General features: G+C 37.9%; 2 protein-coding genes across 3 annotated transcripts; one reads left to right on the top strand and one right to left on the bottom strand.

Annotated features, from left to right (window-relative positions):
• Positions 1-8,902: 8,902 nt before the first annotated feature.
• Positions 8,903-10,522, bottom strand: LOC114184565. The gene is made up of 2 exons (XM_028071871.1): positions 10,122-10,522; positions 8,903-10,031 (listed from the first exon to the last, which is right to left on the bottom strand). The coding sequence occupies exons 1-2, from the start codon at positions 10,520-10,522 to the stop codon at positions 8,903-8,905; spliced, it is 1,530 nt and encodes a 509-aa protein (XP_027927672.1).
• A 7,518-nt stretch (positions 10,523-18,040) lies between these two features.
• Positions 18,041-24,673, top strand: LOC114182961 (plant UBX domain-containing protein 1). Of its 2 annotated transcripts, none has more exons than XM_028069773.1 (7): positions 18,041-18,289; positions 21,571-21,664; positions 21,800-21,868; positions 22,827-22,894; positions 23,252-23,381; positions 23,601-23,705; positions 24,230-24,673. In XM_028069773.1, exons 1-7 carry the CDS (start codon positions 18,197-18,199, stop codon positions 24,421-24,423), a joined length of 753 nt encoding a protein of 250 aa, XP_027925574.1. In that variant the 5' UTR covers positions 18,041-18,196; the 3' UTR covers positions 24,424-24,673. The 2 variants fall into 2 exon arrangements, with proteins under 2 accessions (XP_027925574.1, XP_027925573.1); XM_028069772.1 differs by having other exon boundaries at positions 21,797-21,868.
• The last annotated feature ends 217 nt before the right edge of the window (positions 24,674-24,890 follow it).

Genomic DNA, 24,890 nt, shown 5'->3' with positions numbered 1-24,890 from the left:
TGAGTGAACCAGTATAAAAACAGCTGTGCATTCTTCTTTCCCTCATTTCCCTCTCTTTAAAACTCTTTAAAAATTCAAGAAAACCAAGCAATTTGATCTTTGGTGTGATTCAATGCGTTCTTGTGTAATCTGAGGTTTTGTATTTGTTATAAATACTTATTGGAACGTGTCTTGTATGTAAAAGATTGTTGTTTGAGTTGAATTCGCGAATTTTGCATTTTGCATAATTCTCCAGTATTTTAGCCAATTGATTTGTATTTGTAATCGACTGTTTCATAGCATCAAGAACAATTTAGTCTGCTATTTTATATTTTAATCGACTGAAAGTGTATTGGTCTGTTGCATTTACATCCAATCAGTACTGCTGTCGCTCCACTTCTGCCTGGCGGAACCCACCCTGCCGCTAGGCGCCGTTCTCGTCCAGTGGCCACTGCCACTGAGTTGGCACATCAAATGGGTTCTAATGGACCCCAAACAATCCAAGTACAGATTACAGCACCAGTACGATTTTCCAGTCATAAATCTATAACTATATTACATCACATCCATTCAAACATGCCATCAAATTAATCATCATCATGCACACATACTCTCAGTATTTTGATCATACAATCTAATGTTTATATAACTCATGCCACTGCAGTTTTACCAAACATAGCACCAATATTTTATAACAAAACCACCTTCACAATAACAATTGTTTAGGAAAAAAAAGTACCATCCATGCAATATCACTTATATCAATCCTACCTTTATTGACAAATTAACATATAGTCATGATCTTCCAATAGTTTTCAGTGCATATCATCATTCAATCTTTATTTAACTTAACACTTATATCTCAATTAACACCTTCTCATACCTTCCTATTCCATACCCGTGATTGAGTTTCCTTCCACTCCCACTGCCCTACCAATCCCAACTTGCCCTCAACTTATCCCGCATGATACCCATTACATAAAATCACCACTAGAACTCAAAATAATCCATAATGGTACCCATTGCATACAATTCCACATGCTCGTACATGAAAACATATATGTGCTTTGCATATAATAACACCAATTTCATCAAACAGTGTACTAATCATGTACTTATATCATGCATAATTGTTTTCAACCCCCAACATAAACCCTAGCCCCAATTTCATATAAGAATTCATGCATTCAACATAACCATAATATACACAGTCAACTATACTCATCAAAGTTCGCATTCAAGCATATTGACATCACTGCGACATCACATGTAACCTAAAAATATCCAAAACAACCCAAAACTGCACAACCTAGTTTGCGTCGCCTGGCAGATCATTCTCTGCCACCAGGCGGTTCATGGAGAAAACCCAGAAAACTAGGTCTAGAGCTTGTGTCGCCTGGCGGGTCGAGCATGACCGTCAGGCAGTTTCTGGAAATTTCCAGAAACCTGAGCAACGCAGATGAATTTGAAACTTGGCATTCCCACATACTCAAGCATATCACGAATTCATGCAATTAAGATTAAAACATCCAATAAGAACTCCCCTAACCTGGATATCCTTGCTCCAAAGACAACTAGTTGCACTTCCTTATGATCTCCAATGACCTCTCCCTTGACTTTCCACACCAACTCTAAATCTTCTATGCAATTCCACCCTCAAGCCCTGTAATCTCGCAGTTCACTCACCTCACAACAACTCAGTGTTGTTTTCTTCTGTAATTCCTTTCTCTCACACCATTACACCCTAATAATTACCCTATTTACTAAATAAAACGAAAATTGATTAATATAAGGTTTAATGACCATTCAAGAGTCATTATTAGATTGTTTCCAGCCTTACCTTGTTTGCCCCTTTAGTTAGGGTTTCCTCCATCCCTTCACATTCATGCCAAAAAAAATAATGTTTAGCAAAAAGAACTTAATTTGGCTCTACCAAGGTTTAAACCCAAGACCATCCAAATGTCTAATTCAATGCATAACCATTCAACCATGTCATTTTTTCATGATGACTAATATAATTTTATGATTATATTACCGTTCCACATTACCAAGGATATTATAAATAATAATAATAATCATTTTACACAAAATTGGCATACATAAGACTCAAACTCAAGTCCTATCACATAATTAAAGTACTCTCAACCAATTGAGCTAGTACTTTTCCACATCATGAATGTTAGCTTTTAATGCCATAAAGGCTTCTCCTACCCACATTTATTAAATAATTATTTATTTATTTATTTAATTATTTAAATTTAGTGGGTCTTACAGTAATCTTACAACTGCGTTGTCTATTCTTTTATGGTTTTTGTTCGAATGCCCTATCGAATCCAACATAACCAACTTTTTCTCTTGACAATTTACAACATAACACCACCAATGATCCTCATACAAAATTGGGGCAAACAACTGCAACAAAAAATGACTATAATCAATAACTTTACAACTATTCAGTACAAAAAATACAACATAATAAATAAATAATCTCACAAAATCAGCAGTCAAAATGTCCTCTAACAATATCAGTCCTCAACGAAAGTAGGCCAGGTAGTCTTTCAATGTCCATTGTCGTCCCTTAACCTTCATCCTGAGTGAGTCGTGCAACACATGGGTTTACATTCATAATGGACATCAGTTATTTATAACTAAGGTAAAACTAAATAATTCATAACCAAACATTCTTTTTACCGTATATAGAGGATTAAAATGTATTCTCTTCACATGACCATATCTACATCGTTCAAAGTACATCATTGTGCTCCCACCAAATAGAACAGCCTACAAAATATTATGTACAATTCATGGTAAAAAAATACTTGAGCAATTCAAATCTTCTAAACACGCTTCTTACCATATTGTTCACCTTTTTTCGAGGACCAAAACCCAACACTCAGAGGTACCCAATATCTGCCCATTGATGTTGACCACCACTGTAACATCCCGTTAGGATATTACTGGTTTAAATAAATAAAAGAATTAAATATATAAAGTCAACGCTTTTGTGAATAACCTCATTTCCCAAAAACGTGGGAAATTTAAAATTTATTAAATGTTCGCATAAAGTTTATAAGCATTTATTCCATAAACCAAAACATCAATGTTATAGTTTCACCCATCAGGGTTTAAAACAGTTTCCAAAAACAAAATAAAGTAAATATAAGAAGTTCCCCCAGAAGGACCCCCACTCGCGACTATGCATCACCGGCTCCACCTACATCAACATCCTCTGCTCACATGTACCGCTTACACGATCATCGCCAAACACAAGCAGATAGGGTGAGCTTATGAAAACAACATACATCATAATAGATAACATATAATCAATTAACAGATATAAGCCCCAAAAATATCAAAGTACCATCACTTAACCAATTCTCTACCGTCTGGCCACAACCAAACTATTCGGGTTTTACCTCTTCTAGTGATTACCCCAAGGTAATTTGCTGCCAAACCTATCGGCCACAACCGATAGAGCACGTGCGGGAACCAATGCCACGGATCACACACCGTAACGCCAGGTGGAGTTCCCAATTACGAACATAGTCCGTAATGTCTCAAGACTACCAAACTCGTCAATCAACAACTGAGGAGGGCACTCTAACTGGACCCATCCGTACTGGCCACAACCAGCACACTCACACCAGCAACACTCGCCAACCCGAGCTCAACTCAAGGGTTCCTCGTGTTCATCCGCCATCCCGAGCTCAACTCGAGGGATGCCATTCCGAGCTTAACTCGAGGAATGTACGTGTTTAACCCCTATCCCGAGCTCAACTCAAGGGATATGTTCCGAGCTCAACTAAAGGAACCCAGCAATCTTACCTCTAAAGCACCACCAAAAGCCTTGTAGAACACCCTACAAAGTCTAATAACAAGGACTCACTACAGCCAAATCGCCTAGCGGGGGACACATACCGCTAGGCGCTATCGCTTCCAGACCGCCTGGCGGGAGACACGTACCACCAGGCGTCAAGCGCCTCAAAATTCACAAAGTTTGCAACCACCGCCTAGAGGGACCATTCATATCGCCAGGCGAACGCTGCTCCAGGAGCCACTGTTCTTGTCGCTATCGCCTGGTGGGACTTTTCCCCTCCGCCAGGCGCCACTAACTTGCAACCCCCTCTATTTAACACTATCGCCTGGCGGTTCTCACATTACTGCCAGGCGCCATGACAGTATTTTCAAAACGACCATTCTGTTCTGGTTCAGGGACCATTTACAATGTCTATACTCCATTTCCCCCTATTCAGAGTCTCTCTAATTGGTAATCTTTGCTACCTGTAATGTCTCCAGTCCAAGTAATTTCGCAATTGTATTTCACGTTATAATTGTAACGATGAAGATAGTTCCAACACTCACAATCATCCTGTCACATTCGTGGCAACACTACCACCATATTTCACAACCTTATTACTCACTTGCTCTACATTCCTTAGATTTCCAATGGGCGAAGTTAACTTATCCAACCATTTACGCTATTATTTGGACTTAAAGCTAACCCAACTCAACATCATACCCTTCTGTTTTAACTCAGTCATACCACTCTTAAAATCATCAGATTCTACTTCATCCTAGAATCCTCAACTTATTTTATGTATCAATCCCAATCATTACTAATACCGTCACCCTCATGACAAAACTACTTTCACCTATAATCATCAAACATGTAATATAACCCTAGCTTTTTCCAAAATAATCCCAAAACCTCAAACTTTCCGCAGTTATAAACACACCCAAGGTTCTGTGACAGCGTTTGGCGGCAGATCCTATGCCGCCAGGCGGTTCATGAAGTTCTGGCAATTTTCCAGAATTCCCGCACCAGCAACTCCATCCAATTCCCGCTTTTCTGACCCAATCTGATTCGCTACCCAATGGATGCACTCAGGTATTCATAATCAGGGCCTATTTCCTCAGGTTCCTCAGGTTCCTCACACACCATCTCAATAACACTTCTCATTAACACATGACGAATCGAAATGATCCTATACCATCGCCAATAGAATATATATATATATATATATGGCACTGTTCCATTCAATTTAACTATCCATCCCATGGAATTCAAAGACTAATCCACATCAAATCTTCCTCCCATGACTAACCCTAGTTTTTCCCTTATCAAAACCACCCTTGGTACCCCGACATCGTCAAATCCGAACCAAAAGGGGTCCGCATCGCCTGGCAGTTCGACAGCCACCGCCAGGTCCTTCATAATACCTAGAAACACTGAGTATAGCCATGTGTCGCCTAGCGGCCAGGGAAGGTGCGACCAAGCGGTTCCTCTTCAGGAACCCACAATAGGTAAGGAAATACATGTGTCGCCTGGCAGCTATGAACAGCCCTCCAGGCGGTTTCTGGAAATTTTCCAAAATTGCGAGAATGCACAAACAGCAGAGGTTCAAGGATACATTTATATACAATTTGCATACCAGTCATGATTAACATAAAATTTAGCGCGAGTAAACTCTCCTAACCTGGTTGTTCTCCGCTTAAAGCTTGACGAGTGAATATCCTCCCTTCCCAATTTGGCTCCTTCGCCTTCTCTCAAACCAGCCCCAAAATCACACTAGAACCTCTCACACTCTCTCGAATTTTCGCTCTCTCTTTAGGTCTAGTTTCCAGCTTGCCAAAACCCTCCCATTTACCTCATTTTCACCTTTTAAAGTATGCCTAAAAACTAGCCAAATGATTTAGGACGAAATTTACTTATTAAGTGGTGTTTATTGTTATTTACCAATTCATTATGGCCATTTTCCAACCACCCCTCTGCCATACCACGAGGGTTTCCTTTCAACCCTTTCATATTCAACCTAATCCAAAAACACCAAAAAAATAAGGTTTAATGTAAGTTCTCCAAGACTTGAACCCACAACCATGCAATTCCCCAAATCAATATCAAACCATCATGCCAATTCATATTTCATGCTAACAATCACAATTCAATTGTCATACTATTTCACAACATGATTATCACATTTTAAAAATAACAAGGAATAATAACATAAAAGGGCATACATAAGACTCGAACTCAAGTCCTCTCACACAATCAAAGTACTCTCAACCACATGAGCTAGTACTTTTCCACATCATTCCCCTCATAATTAATATCATAATTCATTCTCCTACCCGCATTTATTAATTATTTATTTATTTAATTAATTAAATTTCACAGGTCTTACAACCACCTTACAATTAAACTATGTTAATAAGATATAAAAAAATTCTATAACCACTTCATAACAGTAATGAACAAAAAGATTACTAATACATATAAGGTACACCAAAATATGTTACACTCCTATACAACTTCATGAAGTCAACTTTATATTCAGTCATTGATGATTGTTGTGCAACATATGGAACTATGACTTGAAGCGATGCAACTTCACCATAAATGCCAACATTGGATGCAGAGTTCAAATCAAAAGTTTTCCTAACATCATCACCATTCATTCTTTCAATGACATGTGCAGTGTCAGAACAAACTTCATCATCATGCTCACGAGGTTCAACCTCAACCTCGTCACCTTCTTCTCCCTCAACATCTTGCCCACCTTCATCATCCCCACCATGACATCGAGAAGATATTTCTTCGCGGAATACACTCATTTCCTCCTTCATCCTCCGTAGGCGTCTTCCATGATTTCTCAACCTCTTTAGCAAATCTTTTGTCGAAGCCAACTTTACATCCACATGCGATTTTTTGGAGTTTGGTTCCTCACCCAATTGCAACGCTTCACGAATCATTTTATTTTGCTTATCTTCTTCTCTCAGCCTCCATTCCTAGAATATCTAAAATAACACCAAAACAAAGAACTTAGTGTTAAAAAATAGTAAACATTGTTATAAACCATAAATTGTATGGACTTTTACTTGGCTCTCTTGGAATAGCTTCTCAATGCGTCTTGACTTGAAGTGAACATCTGACCAGGCCAATATTCTCGGAAACATTAACTGCAATTCTGGCCCACACAAAGAAAATCTTTCTACAGCCCAAATCTACACCAAACAACATGCTATATTATGACATTTTAAACATAGTACAAATAAAAAATACTAATTAAATGAAGTACTATGTAGTCGAACCACCTCCTTGACATACAATTCCGCCAACTTATCTAAGGACATCTTCTGATTCATGGGCAAGAAGTGTGCACACTTCGTCAACCGGTCTACAATTACCCATATGGAGTCGTGTCCTCTCACTGATCTCGGTAAATGTGTGATGAAGTCCATGGAAATGCTGTCCCATTTCCACTGAGGAATATCCAGAGGCTCCAACATACCACCCGGCCACTGATGCTCAATCTTCGCTTTTTGACACACCAAGTAGGAAGCGACATAATCAGCTACATCAGTCTTCATACCTGTCCACCAGAAAGTAGCTTTCAAATCTTTATACATCTTAGTCATACTTGGGTGTATGCTAAGACGACTCTTATGCCCTTCATCTAAGAGCATCTTCCTCAAAACTCTACTACTGGGAATACACACCCTCTCTTTGAACCGTAGAATACCGTCCCTGCCCATCCTGAAGTCCTTCCTCTTCTCAGTCCCCAACTCACTAATGATCTGCTGCAGTTCCTGATCATTACCCTGCTCCACCCGAACCTCATCTAGAAACTGGTTGGTGATCCTCAGCATACTGCATCGTATCTGACCTTCACCCATATCCAATCCCAGGTTCATATCCCTTAACTGTTCTATCAACTCCAGCTCTCTAATCATCATGGCTGCCACATGAACTCTCTTCCGACTCATAGCGTCGGCAATGACATTGGCTTTACCAGGATGGTACAAAAGCTCAAAGTCGTAGTCTTTCAAGTACTCCATACAACGCCTCTGCCTCATATTCAGCTCTTTCTGATCAAACAAATATCTCAGACTTTTATGGTCGCTGAATACCTGGAACTGAGCCCCATACAAGTAATGTCGCCAGGTTTTTAGGGCAAAAACCACTGCAGCCAACTCCAAATCGTGAGTCGGGTAATTCTTCTCATGCATCTTCAACTGTCTCGATGCATAGGCCACAGGTCGTTTATCCTGCATCAGCACACACCCCAATCCCTGATAAGAGGCGTCACAATATACCTCAAACATTTTAGTCGTATCAGGAATCGCCAACACTGGTGCAGTAGTCAACCTCCTCTTCATATCCTTGAAGCAAGCCTCACATTCATCCATCCAACAGAAAGGCTGATCCTTCCTGGTAAGCTGTGTCAATGGGCTTACCATCTTGAAGAAGCCCTCCACAAAACGCCTGTAATACCCGGCTAAGCCCAGAAAACTCCGTACCTCAGTGACTATTTGTGGCCTCTCCCACTTCACCACTGTCTCGATTTTGGCCGGATCTACTACTATTCCTTGGGTTGAAATCACATGACCCAGGAACTTTACCTCTTCCAACCAGAACTCGCATTTCGACAGTTTCCCATACAGCTGATGCTCTCTGAGAATCCCCAAAACCACTCTCATATGTTTTGCATGTGCTTCTTGGCTCTTAGAATAGATCAAGATGTCATCAATAAACACCACTACAAATTGATCCAATTATGGCCGGAACATCCGGTTCATATAATCCATGAATATGCTCGGCGCATTAGTCACCCCAAATGGCATCACTACATACTCATAGTGGCCATAGCGCGACCGAAAAGCTGTCTTCTGAACATCCTCCGGCCTGACTAGGATCTGATGGTACCCAGATCTCAAGTCAATTTTTGAGAACACTGCAGCTCCCCTCAACTGGTCTAGAAAATCGTCAATCCTCGGCAGTGGATACTTATTCTTAATAGTTAACTTATTTAACTGCCGGTAATCGACACACAATCTGGAGCTGCCGTCTTTCTTCATCACTAACAACACAGGCGCACCCCAAGGCGATGCACTCAGATGTATAAACTTTTTCTCAAGCAGATCTTTAATCTGCTTCTTCAGATAACTCGGCTGGTGCCATCCGATAAGGTGCCATGGACACTGGACCAGCCCTAGGGATGAGATCTATAGTGAAATCCACATCCCGGCTCGGTGGCAATTCCAGAATCTCATCCGGAAAGACGTCTGCGTACTCCTCCACCACAGGAATTTTGCTGATTCTCTCTACAGTACTCAACTTCTCTGCATGAGCCACTATCATGAAACATGTGGCGCCATCCTCTATCTCCTTCACAGCCTGATTAGAAGAGATGAGCTCCAACCCTATTGTCTCAGGGAATACCACCCTGCGTCGTCCGCAATCGATCACCACATGATTGCTCGACAACCAGTCCATACCCAAAATGACATCAAGACCCTTCATGGGCAAGCAAATCAGATTCACCTTAAATCTGCGACCCGCCACCTCCATATGGCATCCCACGCAAGCAGAACTGGTGGACACCTCGCCTGACGCTGGTGTGGCGACTATTAACTCGCACCCCAGCTCCCGTATCACAAGCCCGAGCCTCCTCACACATTCATTAGATACGAATGAATAGGTAGCTCCTGAATCATACAACACTACCACACGGTTACCAAACAACAAACAAGTATCCTGTACCAGATTACCTAACTGAGTCGCCTCTGTGGTCGTCAGCGCAAAGACACGCCCTGGTGCTCGGGGCCTATCTCCCACTGGTTTCCTGATTGGTGCACCTCCAACTGATTTCTTATTAGGACAATGTCTGGCATAATGTCCTGTCTGGTCACACACATAGCACTTGCTAGTGCTACTGCTGCCTCCAGCACTGCTAGAGGGTTTTGGACAGTCCCTCCTTAAGTGCTCACCACCACAGTTAAAACACTGCAGTTTCCTGGATGGAGATGATGGTTTGGTGTATGGTTTCTTTTGTTGACGGGGGTCGGTTGTGGTCCTCTGTGGTCGAGTCCCACCACTGGGTCCCGTCTTTAGCTGCTCCACCGCCTTGGCCTGCTCCACCAAGATCGAAAACTCTCTGATGCGGAGTGGTACTATGAACCGGCGCAGCTCATGTTTTAGTCCGCCCTCATACTTCCTGCACCTCCACTCCTCAGTGACTGCAGGTGAATAGAATCGTGCCAGATACTCAAACCTGTATGTTTATGCCTACACAGTCAGATTCCCCTACTGGAAAGTGAGGAATTCAGCTTCCCTCTCATGTCTCGCCGAGTTTGGAAAATACTTCTCGAGGAATTTGGTCCTGAAGGAAGTCCAGGTGATCTCCTCGTCACGAGTCTGTCTCAACTGTTGCATGCCAACCCACCAGTACTCCGCATCTGCCACTAAAAGGAAAGTGACAAATGACAGCTTTTGTGCATCAGTGCAGTCTATCACCCTACAGATCTTCTCCCACTCTCTCAACCATGCGTCTGCCTCGTCAGGGGAAGATTTTTCAGAGAACTTCGAGGGCTTATGTCTCATGAAATCCTCCATCGTCACCGGGCGTACGGGTGCCACCACGACTCTGGGCTGAGCAGCAATAGGATGCATCGCATCCACCATGCGATGAATCACCTGAGCAATCTCGTTAGCTCCAACAGTGTTTCTCCACCTCCTGTTAGCCATGGCCTGAGCACGCCACATTTTTACAGCTGATTAAATTACACAGCTTAAAGCAGAATTCTACATCTAAGATTAAATCAACATGAAAGCACACAATCAATTTGTCACACAATTCGTGACACGATGAGCTCACTCCCCTTAGCCCCAAAAATCATTTTGAAAACAATGCTCTGATACCAAATGTAACATCCCGTCAGGATATTACTGGTTTAAATAAATAAAAGAATTAAATATATAAAGTCAACGCTTTTATGAATAACCTCATTTCCCAAAAACGCGAGAAATTTAAAATTTATTAAATGTTTGCATAAAGTTTATAACCATTTATTCCATAAACCAAAACATCAATGTTATAGTTTCACCCATCAGGGTTTACAACAGTTTCTAAAAACAATGTTATAGTTTCAACCAAAAGCATTTGTCACACAATTCGTGACACGATGAGCTCACTCCCCTTAGCCCCAAAAATCATTTTGAAAACAATGCTCTAATACCAAATGTAACATCCCATCAGGATATTACTGGTTTAAATAAATAAAAGAATTAAATATATAAAGTCAACGCTTTTATGAATAACCTCATTTCCCAAAAACGCGGGAAATTTAAAATTTATTAAATGTTCGCATAAAGTTTATAAGCATTTATTCCATAAACCAAAACATCAATGTTATAGTTTCACCCATCAGGGTTTACAACAGTTTCCAAAAACAATGTTATAGTTTCAACCAAAAGCATTTGTCACACAATTCGTGACACAATGAGCTCACTCCCCTTAGCCCCAAAAATCATTTTGAAAACAATGCTCTGATACCAAATATAACATTCCGTCAGGATATTACTGGTTTAAATAAATAAAAGAATTAAATATATAAAGTCAACGCTTTTATGAATAACCTCATTTCCCAAAAACGCGGGAAATTTGAAATTTATTAAATGTTTGCATAAAGTTTATAACCATTTATTCCATAAACCAAAACATCAATGTTATAGTTTCACCCATCAGGGTTTACAACAGTTTCCAAAAACAATGTTATAGTTTCAACCAAAAGCATTTGTCACACAATTCGTGACACGATGAGCTCACTCTCCTTAGCCCCAAAAATCATTTTGAAAACAATGCTCTGATACCAAATGTAACATCCTGTCAGTATATTACTGGTTTAAATAAATAAAAGAATTAAATATATAAAGTCAACGTTTTTATGAATAACCTCATTTCCCAAAAACGCGGGAAATTTAAAATTTATTAAATGTTCGCATAAAGTTTATAAGCATTTATTCCATAAACCAAAACATCAATGTTATAGTTTCACCCATCAGGGTTTACAACAGTTTCCAAAAACAAAATAAAGTAAATATAAGAAGTTCCCCTAGAAGGACCCCCACTCGCGACTATGCATCACCGGCTCCACCTGCATCAACATCCTCTGCTCACGTGTACCGCGTACACGATCATCACCAAACACAAGCAGATAGGGTGAGCTTATGAAAACAACATACATCATAATAGATATCATATAATCAATTAACAGATATAAGCCCCAAAAATATCAAAGTACCATCACTTAACCAATTCTCTACCGTCTGGCCACAACCAGACTATTCGGGTTTTACCTCTTCTAGTGATTACCCCAAGGTAATTTGCTGCCAAACTATCGGCCACAACCGACAGAGCACGTGCGGGAACCAATGCCACGGATTACACACCGTAACGCCAGGTGGAGTTCCCAATTACGAACATAGTCCTTAATGTCCCAAGACTACCAAACTCGTTAGTCAACAACTGAGGAGGGCAATCTAACTAGACCCATCCGTACTGGCCACAACCAGCACACTAACACCAGCAACACTCGCCAACCCAAGCTCAACTCAAGGGTTCCACGTGTTCATCCGCCATCCCGAGCTCAACTCGAGGGATGCCATTCCGAGCTTAACACGAGGAATGTACGTGCTTAACCCCTATCCCGAGCTCAACTCAAGAGATACGTTCCGAGCTCAACTAAAGGAACCCAGCAATCTTACCTCTAAAGCACCACCAAAAGCCTTGTAGAACACCGTACAAAGTCCAATAACAAGGACTCACTACAGCCAAATCGCCTAGCGGGGGACACATACCGCTAGGCGCTATCCGCTTCCAGACCGCCTAGCGGGGGACATATACCACCAGGCGCCAAGCGCCTCAAAACTCACAAAGTCTGCAACCACCGCCTAGAGGGACCATTCACATCGCTAGGCGGACGCTGCTCCAGGAGCCACTGTTCTTGTCGCTATCGCCTTGCGGGACTTTTCCCCTCCGCCAGGCGCCACTAACTTGCAACCCCCTCTATTTAACACTATCGCCTGGCGGTTCTCACATTACTGCCAGGCGCCATGACAGTATTTTCAAAACAACCATTCTGTTTTGGTTCAGGGACCATTTACAATGTCTATACTCCATTTCCCCTTATTCAGAGTCTCTATAATTGGTAATCTTTGCTACCTGTAATGTCTCCAGTCCAAGTAATTTCGCAATTGTATTTCACGTTCTAATTGTAACCATGAAGATAGTTCCAACACTCATAATCATCCTGTCACATTCGTGGCAACACTACCACCATATTTCACAACCTTATTACTCACTTGCTCTACAGTCCTTAGATTTCCAATGGGCGAAGTTAACTTATCCAACCATTTAAGCTATTATTTGGACTTAAAGCTAACCCAACTCAACATCATACCCTTCTGTTTTAACTCAGTCATACCACTCTTAAAATCATCAGATTCTACTTCATCCTAGAATCCTCAACTTATTTTATGTATCAATCCCAATCATTACTAATACCGTCACCCTCATGACAAAACTACTTTCACCTATAATCATCAAACATGTAATATAACCCTAGCTTTTTCCAAAATAATCCCAAAACCTCAAACTTTCCGCAGTTATAGACACACCCAAGGTTCTGTGACAGCGTTTGGCGGCAGATCCTGTGCCGCCAGGCGGTTCATGAAGTTCTGGCAATTTTCCAGAATTCCCGCACTAGCAACTCCATCCAATTCCCGCTTTTCTGACCCAATCTGATTCGCTACCCAATGGATGCACTCAGGTATTGATAATCAGGGTCTATTTCCTCAGGTTCCTCACACACCATCTCAACAACACTTCTCATTAACACATGACGAATCGAAATGATCCTACATCATCGCCCCTAGAATATATATATATATATGGCACTGTTCCATTCAATTTAACTATCCATCCCGTGGAATTCAAAGACTAATCCACATCAAATCTTCCTCCCATGAGTAACCCCAATTTTTCCTTTATCAAAACCACCCCTGGTACCTCAACATTGTCAAATCCGAACCAAAAGGGGTCCGTATCGCCTGGCGGTTCGACAGCCACCGCTAGGTCCTTCATAAGACCTAGAAACACTGAGTATAGCCATGTGTCGCCTGGCGGCCAAGGAAGGTGCCGCCAGGCGGTTCCTCTTCAGGAACCCACAACAAGTAAGGAAATGCATGTGCCGCCTAGCGGCTATGAACAGCCCGCCAGGCGGTTTCTGGAAATTTTCCAGAATTGCGAGAATGCACAAACAGCAGAGGTTCAAGATACATTTATATACAATTTGCATACCAGTCATGATTAACATAAAATTTAGCGCGAGTAAACTCCCCTAACCTGGTTGTTCTCCGCTTAAAGCTTAACGAGTGAATATCCTCCCTTCCCAATTTGGCTCCTTCACCTACTCTCAATCCAACCCCAAAATCACACTAGAACCTCTCACACTCTCTATGATTTTCGCTCTCTCTTTTGGTCTAGTTTCCAGCTTGCCAAAACCCTCCCATTTACCTCATTTTCACCTTTTAAAGTATGCCTAAAAACTAGCCAAATGCTTTAGGACGAAATTTACTTATTAAGTGGTGTTTATTGTTATTTACCAACTCATTATGGCCATTTTCCAACCACCCCTCATACCACTAGGGTTTCCTTTAAACCCTTTCATATTCAACCCAATCCAAAAACACCAAAAAGATAAGGTTTAATGTAAGTTCTCCAAGACTTGAACCCACAACCATGCAATTCCCCAAATCAATATCAAACCATCATGCCAATTCATATTTCATGCTAACAATCATAATTCAATATTCATACTATTCCACAACATGATTATCACATTTTAAAAATAACAACGAATAATAACACAAAAAGGCATACATAGGACTCGAACCCAAATCCTCTCACATAATCAAAGTACTCTCAACCACATGAGCTAGTACTTTTCCACATCATTCCCCTCATAATTAATATCATAATTAATTCTCCTACCCGCATTTATTAATTATTTATTTATTTAATTAATTAAATTTCACGGGTCTTACAACCACCCTACAAGTAAACTATGTTAATAAGATATAAAAAAATTCTATAACCACTTCATAACAATAATGAACAAAAAGATTACTTATACCTGTAAGGTACACCGAAATATGTTACACTCCTATACAACTTCATGAAGTCAACTTTAAATTCAGTCATTGATGATTGTTGTGCAACATATGGAACTATAACTTGAAGCGATGCAACTTCACCATAAATGCCAACATCGGATGCAAAGTTCAAATCAAAAGTTTTCCCAACATCATAACCATTCATTCTTTCAATGACATGTGCAGTGTCAGGACAAACTTCATCATCATGCTCACGAGGTTCAACCTCAACCTCATCACCTTCTTCTCCCTCAACATCTTGCCCACCTTCATCATCCCCACCATGACATCGAGAAGATATTTCTTCGCGGAATACACTCATTTCCTCCTTCATCCTCCGTAGGCGTCTTCCATGATTTCTCAACCTCTTTAGCAAATCTTTTGCCGAAGCCAACTTTACATCCACATGCGATTTTTTGGAGTTTGGTTCCTCACCCAATTGCAACGCTTCACGAATCATTTTATTTTGCTTATCTTCTTCTCTCAGCCTCCATTCCTAGAATATCTAAAATAACACCAAAACAAAGAACTTAGTGTTAAAAAATAGTAAACATTGTTATAAACCATAAATTGTATGAACTTTTACTTGGCTCTCTTGGAATAACTTCTCAATGCGTCTTGACTTGAAGTGAACATCTGACCAGGCCAATATTCTCGGAAACATTAACTGCAATTCTGGCCCACACAAAGAAAGTCTTTCTACAGCCCAAATCTACACCAAACAACATACTATATTACGACATTTTAAACATAGTACAAATAAAGAATACGAATTAAATGAAGTACTATGTACCTGCAAAACTGTTGCTGACCCACTTAGGCAAAGCTCCGTCTGTCGGAGTGCCAAAAACTCACGACTTAAACTTTTAACCAAATAATTATAAACTGCTTTACCCCAATTGTAATTTGACAACCTGTCTATATCATCTAAAATGCTACAAGGAATATTACTAATAGTTTTCGAATTCCTAGGAAAGTAAAGCACAACAAAACAAAAAAATATGTACAAACGACATACGTTATCAACTTCATCAGAATCACTCTCAACCAAACTCTTAATGATTTCAATAACAGTTTCAACAATTATTATTCTGTCTTTCAAAAGTCCACCCACTACCCCATAAACATTTTTATCAAAATCTACATCTAACCCAACAACCCCCAATCCTAAACACTTGCAAATGTCAACACAAGTAAATGGGATAGACCGTTGCATCACACGAAACGATTCCTGAGCAGGTAACCAACGCTTCAACATCTCAAGCAAAAGAGGGTTACATATCTGTAATGGTTTTCGCATGTACAAACACCATTTGAATGGTGTATCCTCAATCCTTGCACGATGACTATCCAAGATCAATCCATTCATTTCGGCAATGCACTTTATGTAACAAAATGTACGTAATCGAGCCTAACAATCAACAAAATTGCAAAAATTAATACTTCATTATAATTTTGATAGCAAAAGAATCACAACAGAATATAGAAATAACATCATGCCAATACCTTGTCATTAAATCCAAATTGACCAGCCACAACATTTTCATATCCTACTACTACAAAAAAAATTGCAACCAATGTCATTATTCCAAATACCAACACAAACCAGAGGACATTTCTTACACAACATGAAATACAAACAATAGGACATTGCTGAACCACCACACGTTGAAAACCACCTTCTCTTGAAACCCCAAAAATTACATAACAATCAAGTAACTCACTACAAAATTAAAATCCAAACAACAACACACCAGGACCCAAATACGGAAATACAAAACATGTGCTTTCTTTAAAATTTACAAAGAACCACAACTCTAGAGCACACAACAACAAACTACAACAATGGCCACTAAAAATGCACAAAACACTCATGACAACACCATCAAATCAGTTTTCCAAACTTCCATGAAAAACGAAAATCTTCAAAACCAACTTTTTCACACAAAAGCTCAAAACTTTACGAAAACGAAATAAAATTCATCACCATTGAACACCGTAGGAAAATGTCTAATGGAAGCACAACAAACTTACAATGCAACGCTGTGGATGACGAAATCCTTGCCGTCGACGACGAAAGGTGGCTGTAGTCTCCGCAAACCCACATCGAACTCTCATTCAGTTCTCTCTTTCAGTTGCCAAAGAAACCAACCCCCGCACGTGTAAGCGTTACCTTTTTAAAGCATTTTGTAATAAAAAATTTAATAGTCTGTTGCCACGTCAAATTTGTCAAAATCTTGTAAAAAAATTTGTTCAAATATCATTTTCGATTATTAAATAACAATTTTCCATGTCAGTTATTTATTTCAATTTTATTTGCCTTATCACTATTTCAACACACATAACCATGTCACTTTATTGTTCCCTTAACGTCGTTTACCCCAACTTATCAGAAAAGACATCATTGATACCATTTATCGAAATTGGAAATCTAATTGAGAATTATAAAAATAAAAAGATTAAAAAAAATAGGATCATCAACATAATTTAACCTTTTATTTACATGTTAACTTTTAACAAGTTAAAAAATTATTTAATTATGTAATTTATTACCTTTTTTTTACTATTAAAACATAGTTTTATACAAAACGTAAATGCCAAAATGTTAAACTTTTAATACTTTTCTATTAAATAATAAAAGATCAAATCAATATTTTCGAAAAAAAACAAAGATCATGAACATAATTTAAACTTTTATTTACAGTTTTAGTTACAGGTTAGCTTTTAGCAAGTTAAAAAGTTGATTTAATTATGTAATTTATTACTTTCTTTTTACTATTAAAACTTAGAATTTTATACAAAACGTAAATGACAAAATGTTAAACTTTTAATACTTTTCTACTGAAAAAACTCAGGGTTTATACAAAACCTAAACACCTAAATGTTAAATTTAAAGAATCTAACCAAGATGTCCGGTAAAAAGTGATTTTACAGGGTAGATTATGATCATGAGGTGCAACCCTTGCTTGCATACAAAGAATACCAAACTTGTGAATCTGTGAAAAAGAAAACGAAGAAGATTTTAGTGCCTTTTGTTTAAATAAATTTGTGAAACTACCCCCGTTACCATATATCTAAGAAGAAAATAATCAAAGTGATCCAAAGAGATTATTATAAAAAGGTGGGAGAGAGAGAGAGAGAGGAGAGAGAGAGAGAGAGTGAAACGGCTCATAGAAAACACAAAATTTTCACAATATTAAGAGTCTTGGTTTCATATCGCTTATAATGGTCGTGGGTTCCTGCACACTAACATCTAACACGAAGAGAAGGGCCACCTACAAATTTTCCACCGACATGGACACTGAAGCTGCCACCAAGGTTTCTTTCTTCTGCTATTCCACTACTTCTTCTTTTTATCTTGTTTGAATTCTTTGTTCTGTGCGATTTCTGGGAATTATGTGTTGTCACCATCTCTTTGATAATCTATTCATCTTCTCTTCTGATCTGGGTTGGATTTATTTTTGCCTTTTGTTGATAATTTTAAGAGTTCTTTGGTGGGTTTCTTGCAAGCTTTCTTTTTTATTATTGGATCGTCAACTTCCTTGGTAAGCAAAATATTTTTGTTCTCAGCGCTGTCTATATGTTTTCCCAGCGTTTTTGAATTGACATTGATAGGTACTAACAGGATGCCCAATTAAAAAAAAAAAACAGTTTTTAATATTTTCCTTTCTATTGATTATTTAAGATTTCTTTGATGGGTTTCGCAAGGTTCTTTTATTGGATTGTTTACATCCTTCGAAAGCAAATAATTTTTGTTCTCAGCGCTCTCTGTATGTTTTTCAGTGTTTTTGAATTGACAGTCGTATTTACTAACAAGGTACCCAATAAAGGAAATAGTTTTTAAGGATTAAAAACACAAGAACTAATCATTTAATTGTGCAACCTAAAATGGGGCGGAAATTGTAAAATTTACTCATGTGGTGATCTCCTTTAGTGGTCTGTCTTTCTCATCAACTTGATTATAATCACTTGTTGGAAAAAGTGATGGAGGTAATTAAGTTTAGATCTTGCTCGTGGATTACAGCCAAGAGCAACAAAACATCGTCATTCCCCTTTTATGTTTTGCGGGTTCATCCTTTGCTTCGTATTAAGATGGCAGTAGAATTGGCGATAGCAGTAGAATTTTTCATGCTTTGTTTCTCCTGTTTGCTATTGTGTTGTTTGTTTTTCTTTTGAGCTTGTTCATATTGGGATGGGATGTGTGGTAGTTTTATAAGCTTAATGTCAGGATGGGACTTTCTTAGTGTACTAATGCTAAATGCTGTTCACATCTTGTGAGTAATATCTACCTTTTCTTTTTGTTATAATACATTATTTGGCCTCTTAAAAAATCACTTTTTGCAATTTAATTTTCAGTAGTAGATTACTCCAAACCTTTTCTAGATTCCCTTGCTGTTCAGCCAGCCTTGACATAGAAATATTTTACATACAATTGCATGAAAAGGTTGTTGATTGCACTATGCATTCTTTGATATTTTATACTCACTAACTACAGCAACTATCTCCCACTTTGGTGGGGTTGGCTAGTGTTTCCTTCTATAACTTTTAGCGAGTCTTCCTTTCATCTGTTCAACTCTCCACAAAGGGTGTTCTTATTCCTCTTTTAATTCTTTGGTCGACATTCTCATCAATCATGCCATCACTTCTGGAATTTGGTTTGCAAGAACCCATCCCCTTTTAAATTCTTCCTAAAATGTAAGAATTTGAAATTTGAAATGTTTGTACTTTCTCTTGTTTCATATCTAGTCTCTTCTCTTCTAATTTTTCTCACTAGCTTGGTCTTGGCCTGGATTTATATGTTTGGCCCTGGTTGGGAAGTCGTTAGCCGTTGTTTGGGCTACTTTTCAAGTGATATCAGCTTGTTTTTTTTTTTATTATTAACAATGTGGATGTAACTGTTTTCTTGCCTAGTATAAGTCAAGATTACTTAACCGATATTGATATAGGTTATTTGTTGGTTAAAATTGTTGAGATTATTTTTCCATTGATTTAGAGTAGAGTCATTTCTTAGTCAACATTAGTCAGAGAGTTTACTTAGCCAATGTTAAAGGGACTATTTTTCGGCTGATGTCATCAAGTCTTTTTCCCTTGACGTTTATTAGAGTTGTCTTGGTCGATAATTGCAATGTTTGTATTTTGGCTGGCATCAGCATTATCTTGTTTTTTACTTCGTTGAAATTTTTTATTGTCAATTGGGAAAATTTTCATCTAGCCTTGACTAAGATGTTCTTTTCCAATATCATATGGCCAATTTAGTAAAAATGTTGGCCAAAGACCCCTTGACTGTTGATGTCAAAAGATAAACCGGATTTGTTCGCAAAATTAATTGTTGGTGGTATCTAATGAAAATAATCTCAACCAATGTCCATTGAGAAAAACACCCTTGATGACATTACTAAACAAATCTTCGAAAACTTTGACCAAAAAATAGCCTCAACTAATGTTGATGGAAATATATTGCGAAATGATATTTTTGAATTGTAGAATATTATTTAATTATTTAATATTAAAATATTTTTCCTTGTTTTTTGTTAATTGAAACACTGTATACAACAAGAAAATTAAAATTCAGTGAATTTGAATAGTCCTATCCAAACAAAGCATTTGAAAATTTAATCAGTCCTATTGGCTTACCACCATTTTCCTTATCTTTGTTGTCAAAATCATGACCTAGATTGTATTGCATAATTTTGTGAGTTTTCAGCTATCTGTTCTGGATTTGAAGTAATTTGGTGTGATGGAAGATAACTGATCTTTCTTATCAGATCATAAAATTTGAGATTTTCTCTGATTCAAGCACGGCTGTTTTGGCCCAGGCTTTGGGAGTGGTTTGGGATTTCAATTGTATATAGCAAAAGATTGAATCTCATGTAACACCATTCAAATTTGACTCTCTGGACATTTTTTTTTTTTTTTATCTTGTCTGAACTCATTTTTCCTGTCTGTTCTCATTTTGAGGATGTGTTTTGGAAGTTTCTATGTCTGTTCAGGGTAGAGACAATAAGCGTAAAAATACCAAAGTAGAGGCAGGGGACAATGACCAGTCAGACCTCCCACATTTATTTCAACTGGTAATAAAATAGAATGAAACATTGAATGTATGAAGTACATGCAACTCTATGGGGTGTAAGGAGAGGCAGATAACAAAGAAAAGAAAGATAGGGTTTCTTTCTAAATTGCTGTGGTGGGGATCACAGTTGAGGGTTAAGAGAGGCTGTTTCCCACCCTTCTGGCCCAACCTTTTTAGTATTTTCTCATAACCTCTTCGTGCGTGACCAAACTGGTTGGTTACATATGTGAACCCAGCCACAAGTGAGTTGTGTGATGTGGAATTCAAATGGCAACTTACAGCACTCAAAAGCATTCGCCTTCCAAACCAAGATAAAAATACTCTTGATTCTTTGAACTTGTTAAATTGAAATAATAACAAGGATTTCCCTTTCCCTGTCCTCAGAAATTATTATCTTTGATCTTCCATGAGGCATTTATGTATTTGTACTGCTACCAAAATTTTCCTGATTCAGGTTTATTGCTTGTACACTTCAATGAACTATTTATTTCGATGATATTTCCTTCACCATTATATTGTATTGAAGCAGATCAAGCTTGATGCATTGAAAGAAAGAGCTGGGCGAGAGATCCGTGTTTTTGAAACATATGTTTCTTCATCATCAAATGCTGCATTATCCAATGGTAACTGCACCCTATCTTATTGACAATATCCCAAGGCACTAGAAATGCTTTCCTGCAAATTTTTATTTATTGATATTGTTGGCTTTATTCTCAAATATCCTGATTAAACTTTTGTTTATGGTTGGTTTCTAGAAGAGGTGACTGATGACTTCTATGAGTTTACTGCTGAAGATTATCACAGACTTTTGGCAGCTAAAAAGGAAGGTAATGATGATAATATTAACCATTCCACAAGAAAAGTAAAATTTTATAAACCATTTATTATAAACTATTTTTCTGCCCTGTCTGCATTGATGTACACTTTATTTATTTACTCTCTGTACGGATCTATTTGGTTAATGACACTGAACATGAAAAGAGGGGATCAGCTGGGATGGGGAGAAGTGGCATGGGACAAAGCTACCATTGTGCTAACTGTGTACAACATTCCGTTATCCTTGTGTTTCTCCTCATTCCACCCCAATCAGTGGGAAGTGATATTTTTATCCTCAAGGGGAAACGACAAAAAATAATTCCCCTTCTGTTCCATTTCCCTCCTATCTAATTTAAACTCTCAAACAGGGTAACTTTTATCCTCTTCCCCTCATTTCATTTCCATTTTGATCATTACCTGACGAATTTAATGTTTACTTCTAAAAAAATGATAATCTAATGAAGTCGAGAAAGCAAAAGTTAAAATATGAGGACAAGCTTTTTGGTTCGATATCCTTGTGTCTTGTTTATGTTTTTCTTTCTTTTTAATTTACTTTGACGTGCTGCAAATGATTAGTGGACTTTAAGGTGTCAACTTAATTGGGAATTCATTGTTCTATAGTGATGCTAATAATTTTAATCTTTACAGAAAATATAAGGACGAAATTGATTATCTAGTCAAGGTTAATGAGCCATTTGTTTGCTTAGGAAGTTAGAATTGCGATTTCTTTTAATGCTGTTCAAACCATCCTCTAGTAAACTTTTTTATCTTCTACATTTTGGCTTTTTAAATGCAATTGTATGTATTTGATTTTGTGCTGATAGAAAAATGTATTTGTTTTTATTTATAAAATTCATGGGTGATGGTACTTTTTAAAAGAGTGATGTTAAACAGTTAAGTTGTTATATATGTCAGGAATTGCTTAGACAAAATATTACATTAAAATTTAAATGTATTCAATTTTCTCAGACAAGTTCTTGAAGACTCGAAAAATCCGAGAAGCAGAAGAGGCAGCACGTAGGTCAGAAATGACCAAGGTTGTTGTAGTTGTTATTATTATTTTTATTGTTGTTGTTGTTGTTATAGTTGGATTTGAGACTGTAAATAGTGAATAATGTGTTATGTTTCCATGATAACAGTAAAAAACTTACAAGGATGAGATAATCACTCCAATTAGTTTCAGGGATTAGAAATTTAGAATTTATCTGTTTACGAAAATAATTAGGAAACAATCAGAAAACAAATCAATCTAAATATGGATAGTATGTCACTTGTGTACAAGATTTACTCTGTTCCATATGGGATATATTTTCACTCCTCATAAATGCTTTATGAATAAATCAGATTGGTAAAACATAAATTTATCTTTTATGTTCGTTTGGGGTTTTTTGCAGGCTATAATTAGAGTTCGATTCCCGGATAATCACACATTGGAGACCACATTCCACCCATCGGAAACAGTCCAGAGTTTAATTGATGTCCTGACTAAAGTTATTGCACTGCCAGAGCAGCCATTCTATATATGTAGGCATATTAGTATTTATTTGAGATTAGATTTGAATGATATATGGTGCTTAGAATTTGTACCGACCTTTATCGCATAACTCAAATTCTCTTAACCCATTTACCATTAGTTTAGTGTGGCTTAGAATGAATCATCTCTTGATTATAAATAATTAACCAGTAAAAAGTTGCGTTGGACATGATTTGAGAAATAAATCATGTTAACTTTGAATGATGCAGATACAACTCCGCCTAAAAAGATTATGAAAGACATGTCTCAGAATTTTTATGATGCTGGCTTTTGTCCTGGTGCCATTGTCTACTTCTCATACGATGTCCCTAAAGGTAAGTTCATCCTGTAAAGTCCTTTGAATTAGCAACCGAAGAGGAAATGTTTAGCAATTCTTTCATTTTTTTATCTCACTTCACAAAATCTTTGGAGAATTAACATCGTGACACTAATCTATGAAGGATCAATTTAGGGGTTAAGTATTTTATTACCTGATTTTGATATCAGTACTAATGTATGGAGGACCAAATTTTCATGTCAATACTAAATTTGACCTCTCCACATGCGAGATCAATTTTTAAGAAGATATTTTTGGAGTATTTGTAGGTTGGTTTTGAACATCATTCAATGTTTAAATTCTTCAATGTGATTGATCTGTTTCAGATTTTATATTTAGTCTCTTTCTGTACTGTTTGTGCATTTATATTGTCGCCTAAAATGTGAAATGTGCATTTATATTTTTCTAGTTAATTAGAGATGCACTGCTGAAAAGGCTGCGTGTTTCTTACTACCTTGTATGGGATTAAATAATTACCAGCTGTTATATTTTTCTTCTTTTCTTATTTGATGGGGTGTTTAGGTAGCACTGGTCCTTACCTTGAAGAAGATATCTTGTCTTTGAAGGAACTGCATGCTGCTAATGATGAAGGCCAACAATTTGAGCCTTTAGTACAGTCAAAACCTGAACCTGCTGTGCCAACACATCCTCCTCCTGTTGAACAACGCAAACCTGCCGAGAAAAAACTTGTTAAACCAAAGTGGTTAAAAATGTGATTTCAATTTCTCTTAGATCCAGTAATCATTGTTCAGAAAAGGACCTTCACTTTTCTTGTGGGTCAACGTTATATCTTAATTCAAGCATTTCGTGAATTTGTAGATAGTGTTTCAAAACATTGGATAAGTTTCTTAGTGAATGCAAGCGTCTTATGTGTTTCAAATTTTAACGTTACATTATACTTGTAGAAATTTTCTTTGATACTGATTTGGAGAATGCAAGCATCTTGAAATGTGGTTTGCTACTGTATTTTTTTTTTCATATAGATTGTACTTAACTTCGATCTTGGGGTCTTTCTTCGGCTACACTGCTATAGGGCAATTTCTTCCTGCACTACCACAAATTTCTTTCACCACTCATAAATTCTAATGTTTTTAGATTATGCTATCCGGAATGTGAATTTTGTATTTTTGAATTTAGAATTCCAAATATTAAAAACTGTATTTCAGATTTTTACATTTTGAAA

This window comes from Vigna unguiculata, chromosome 5 (genome assembly GCF_004118075.2).
Source record: "Vigna unguiculata cultivar IT97K-499-35 chromosome 5, ASM411807v1, whole genome shotgun sequence".
NCBI lineage: Eukaryota > Viridiplantae > Streptophyta > Magnoliopsida > Fabales > Fabaceae > Vigna > Vigna unguiculata.
Note: the sequence above shows the minus strand (reverse complement) of the source record. Positions and strands in the feature narration are given on the sequence as shown.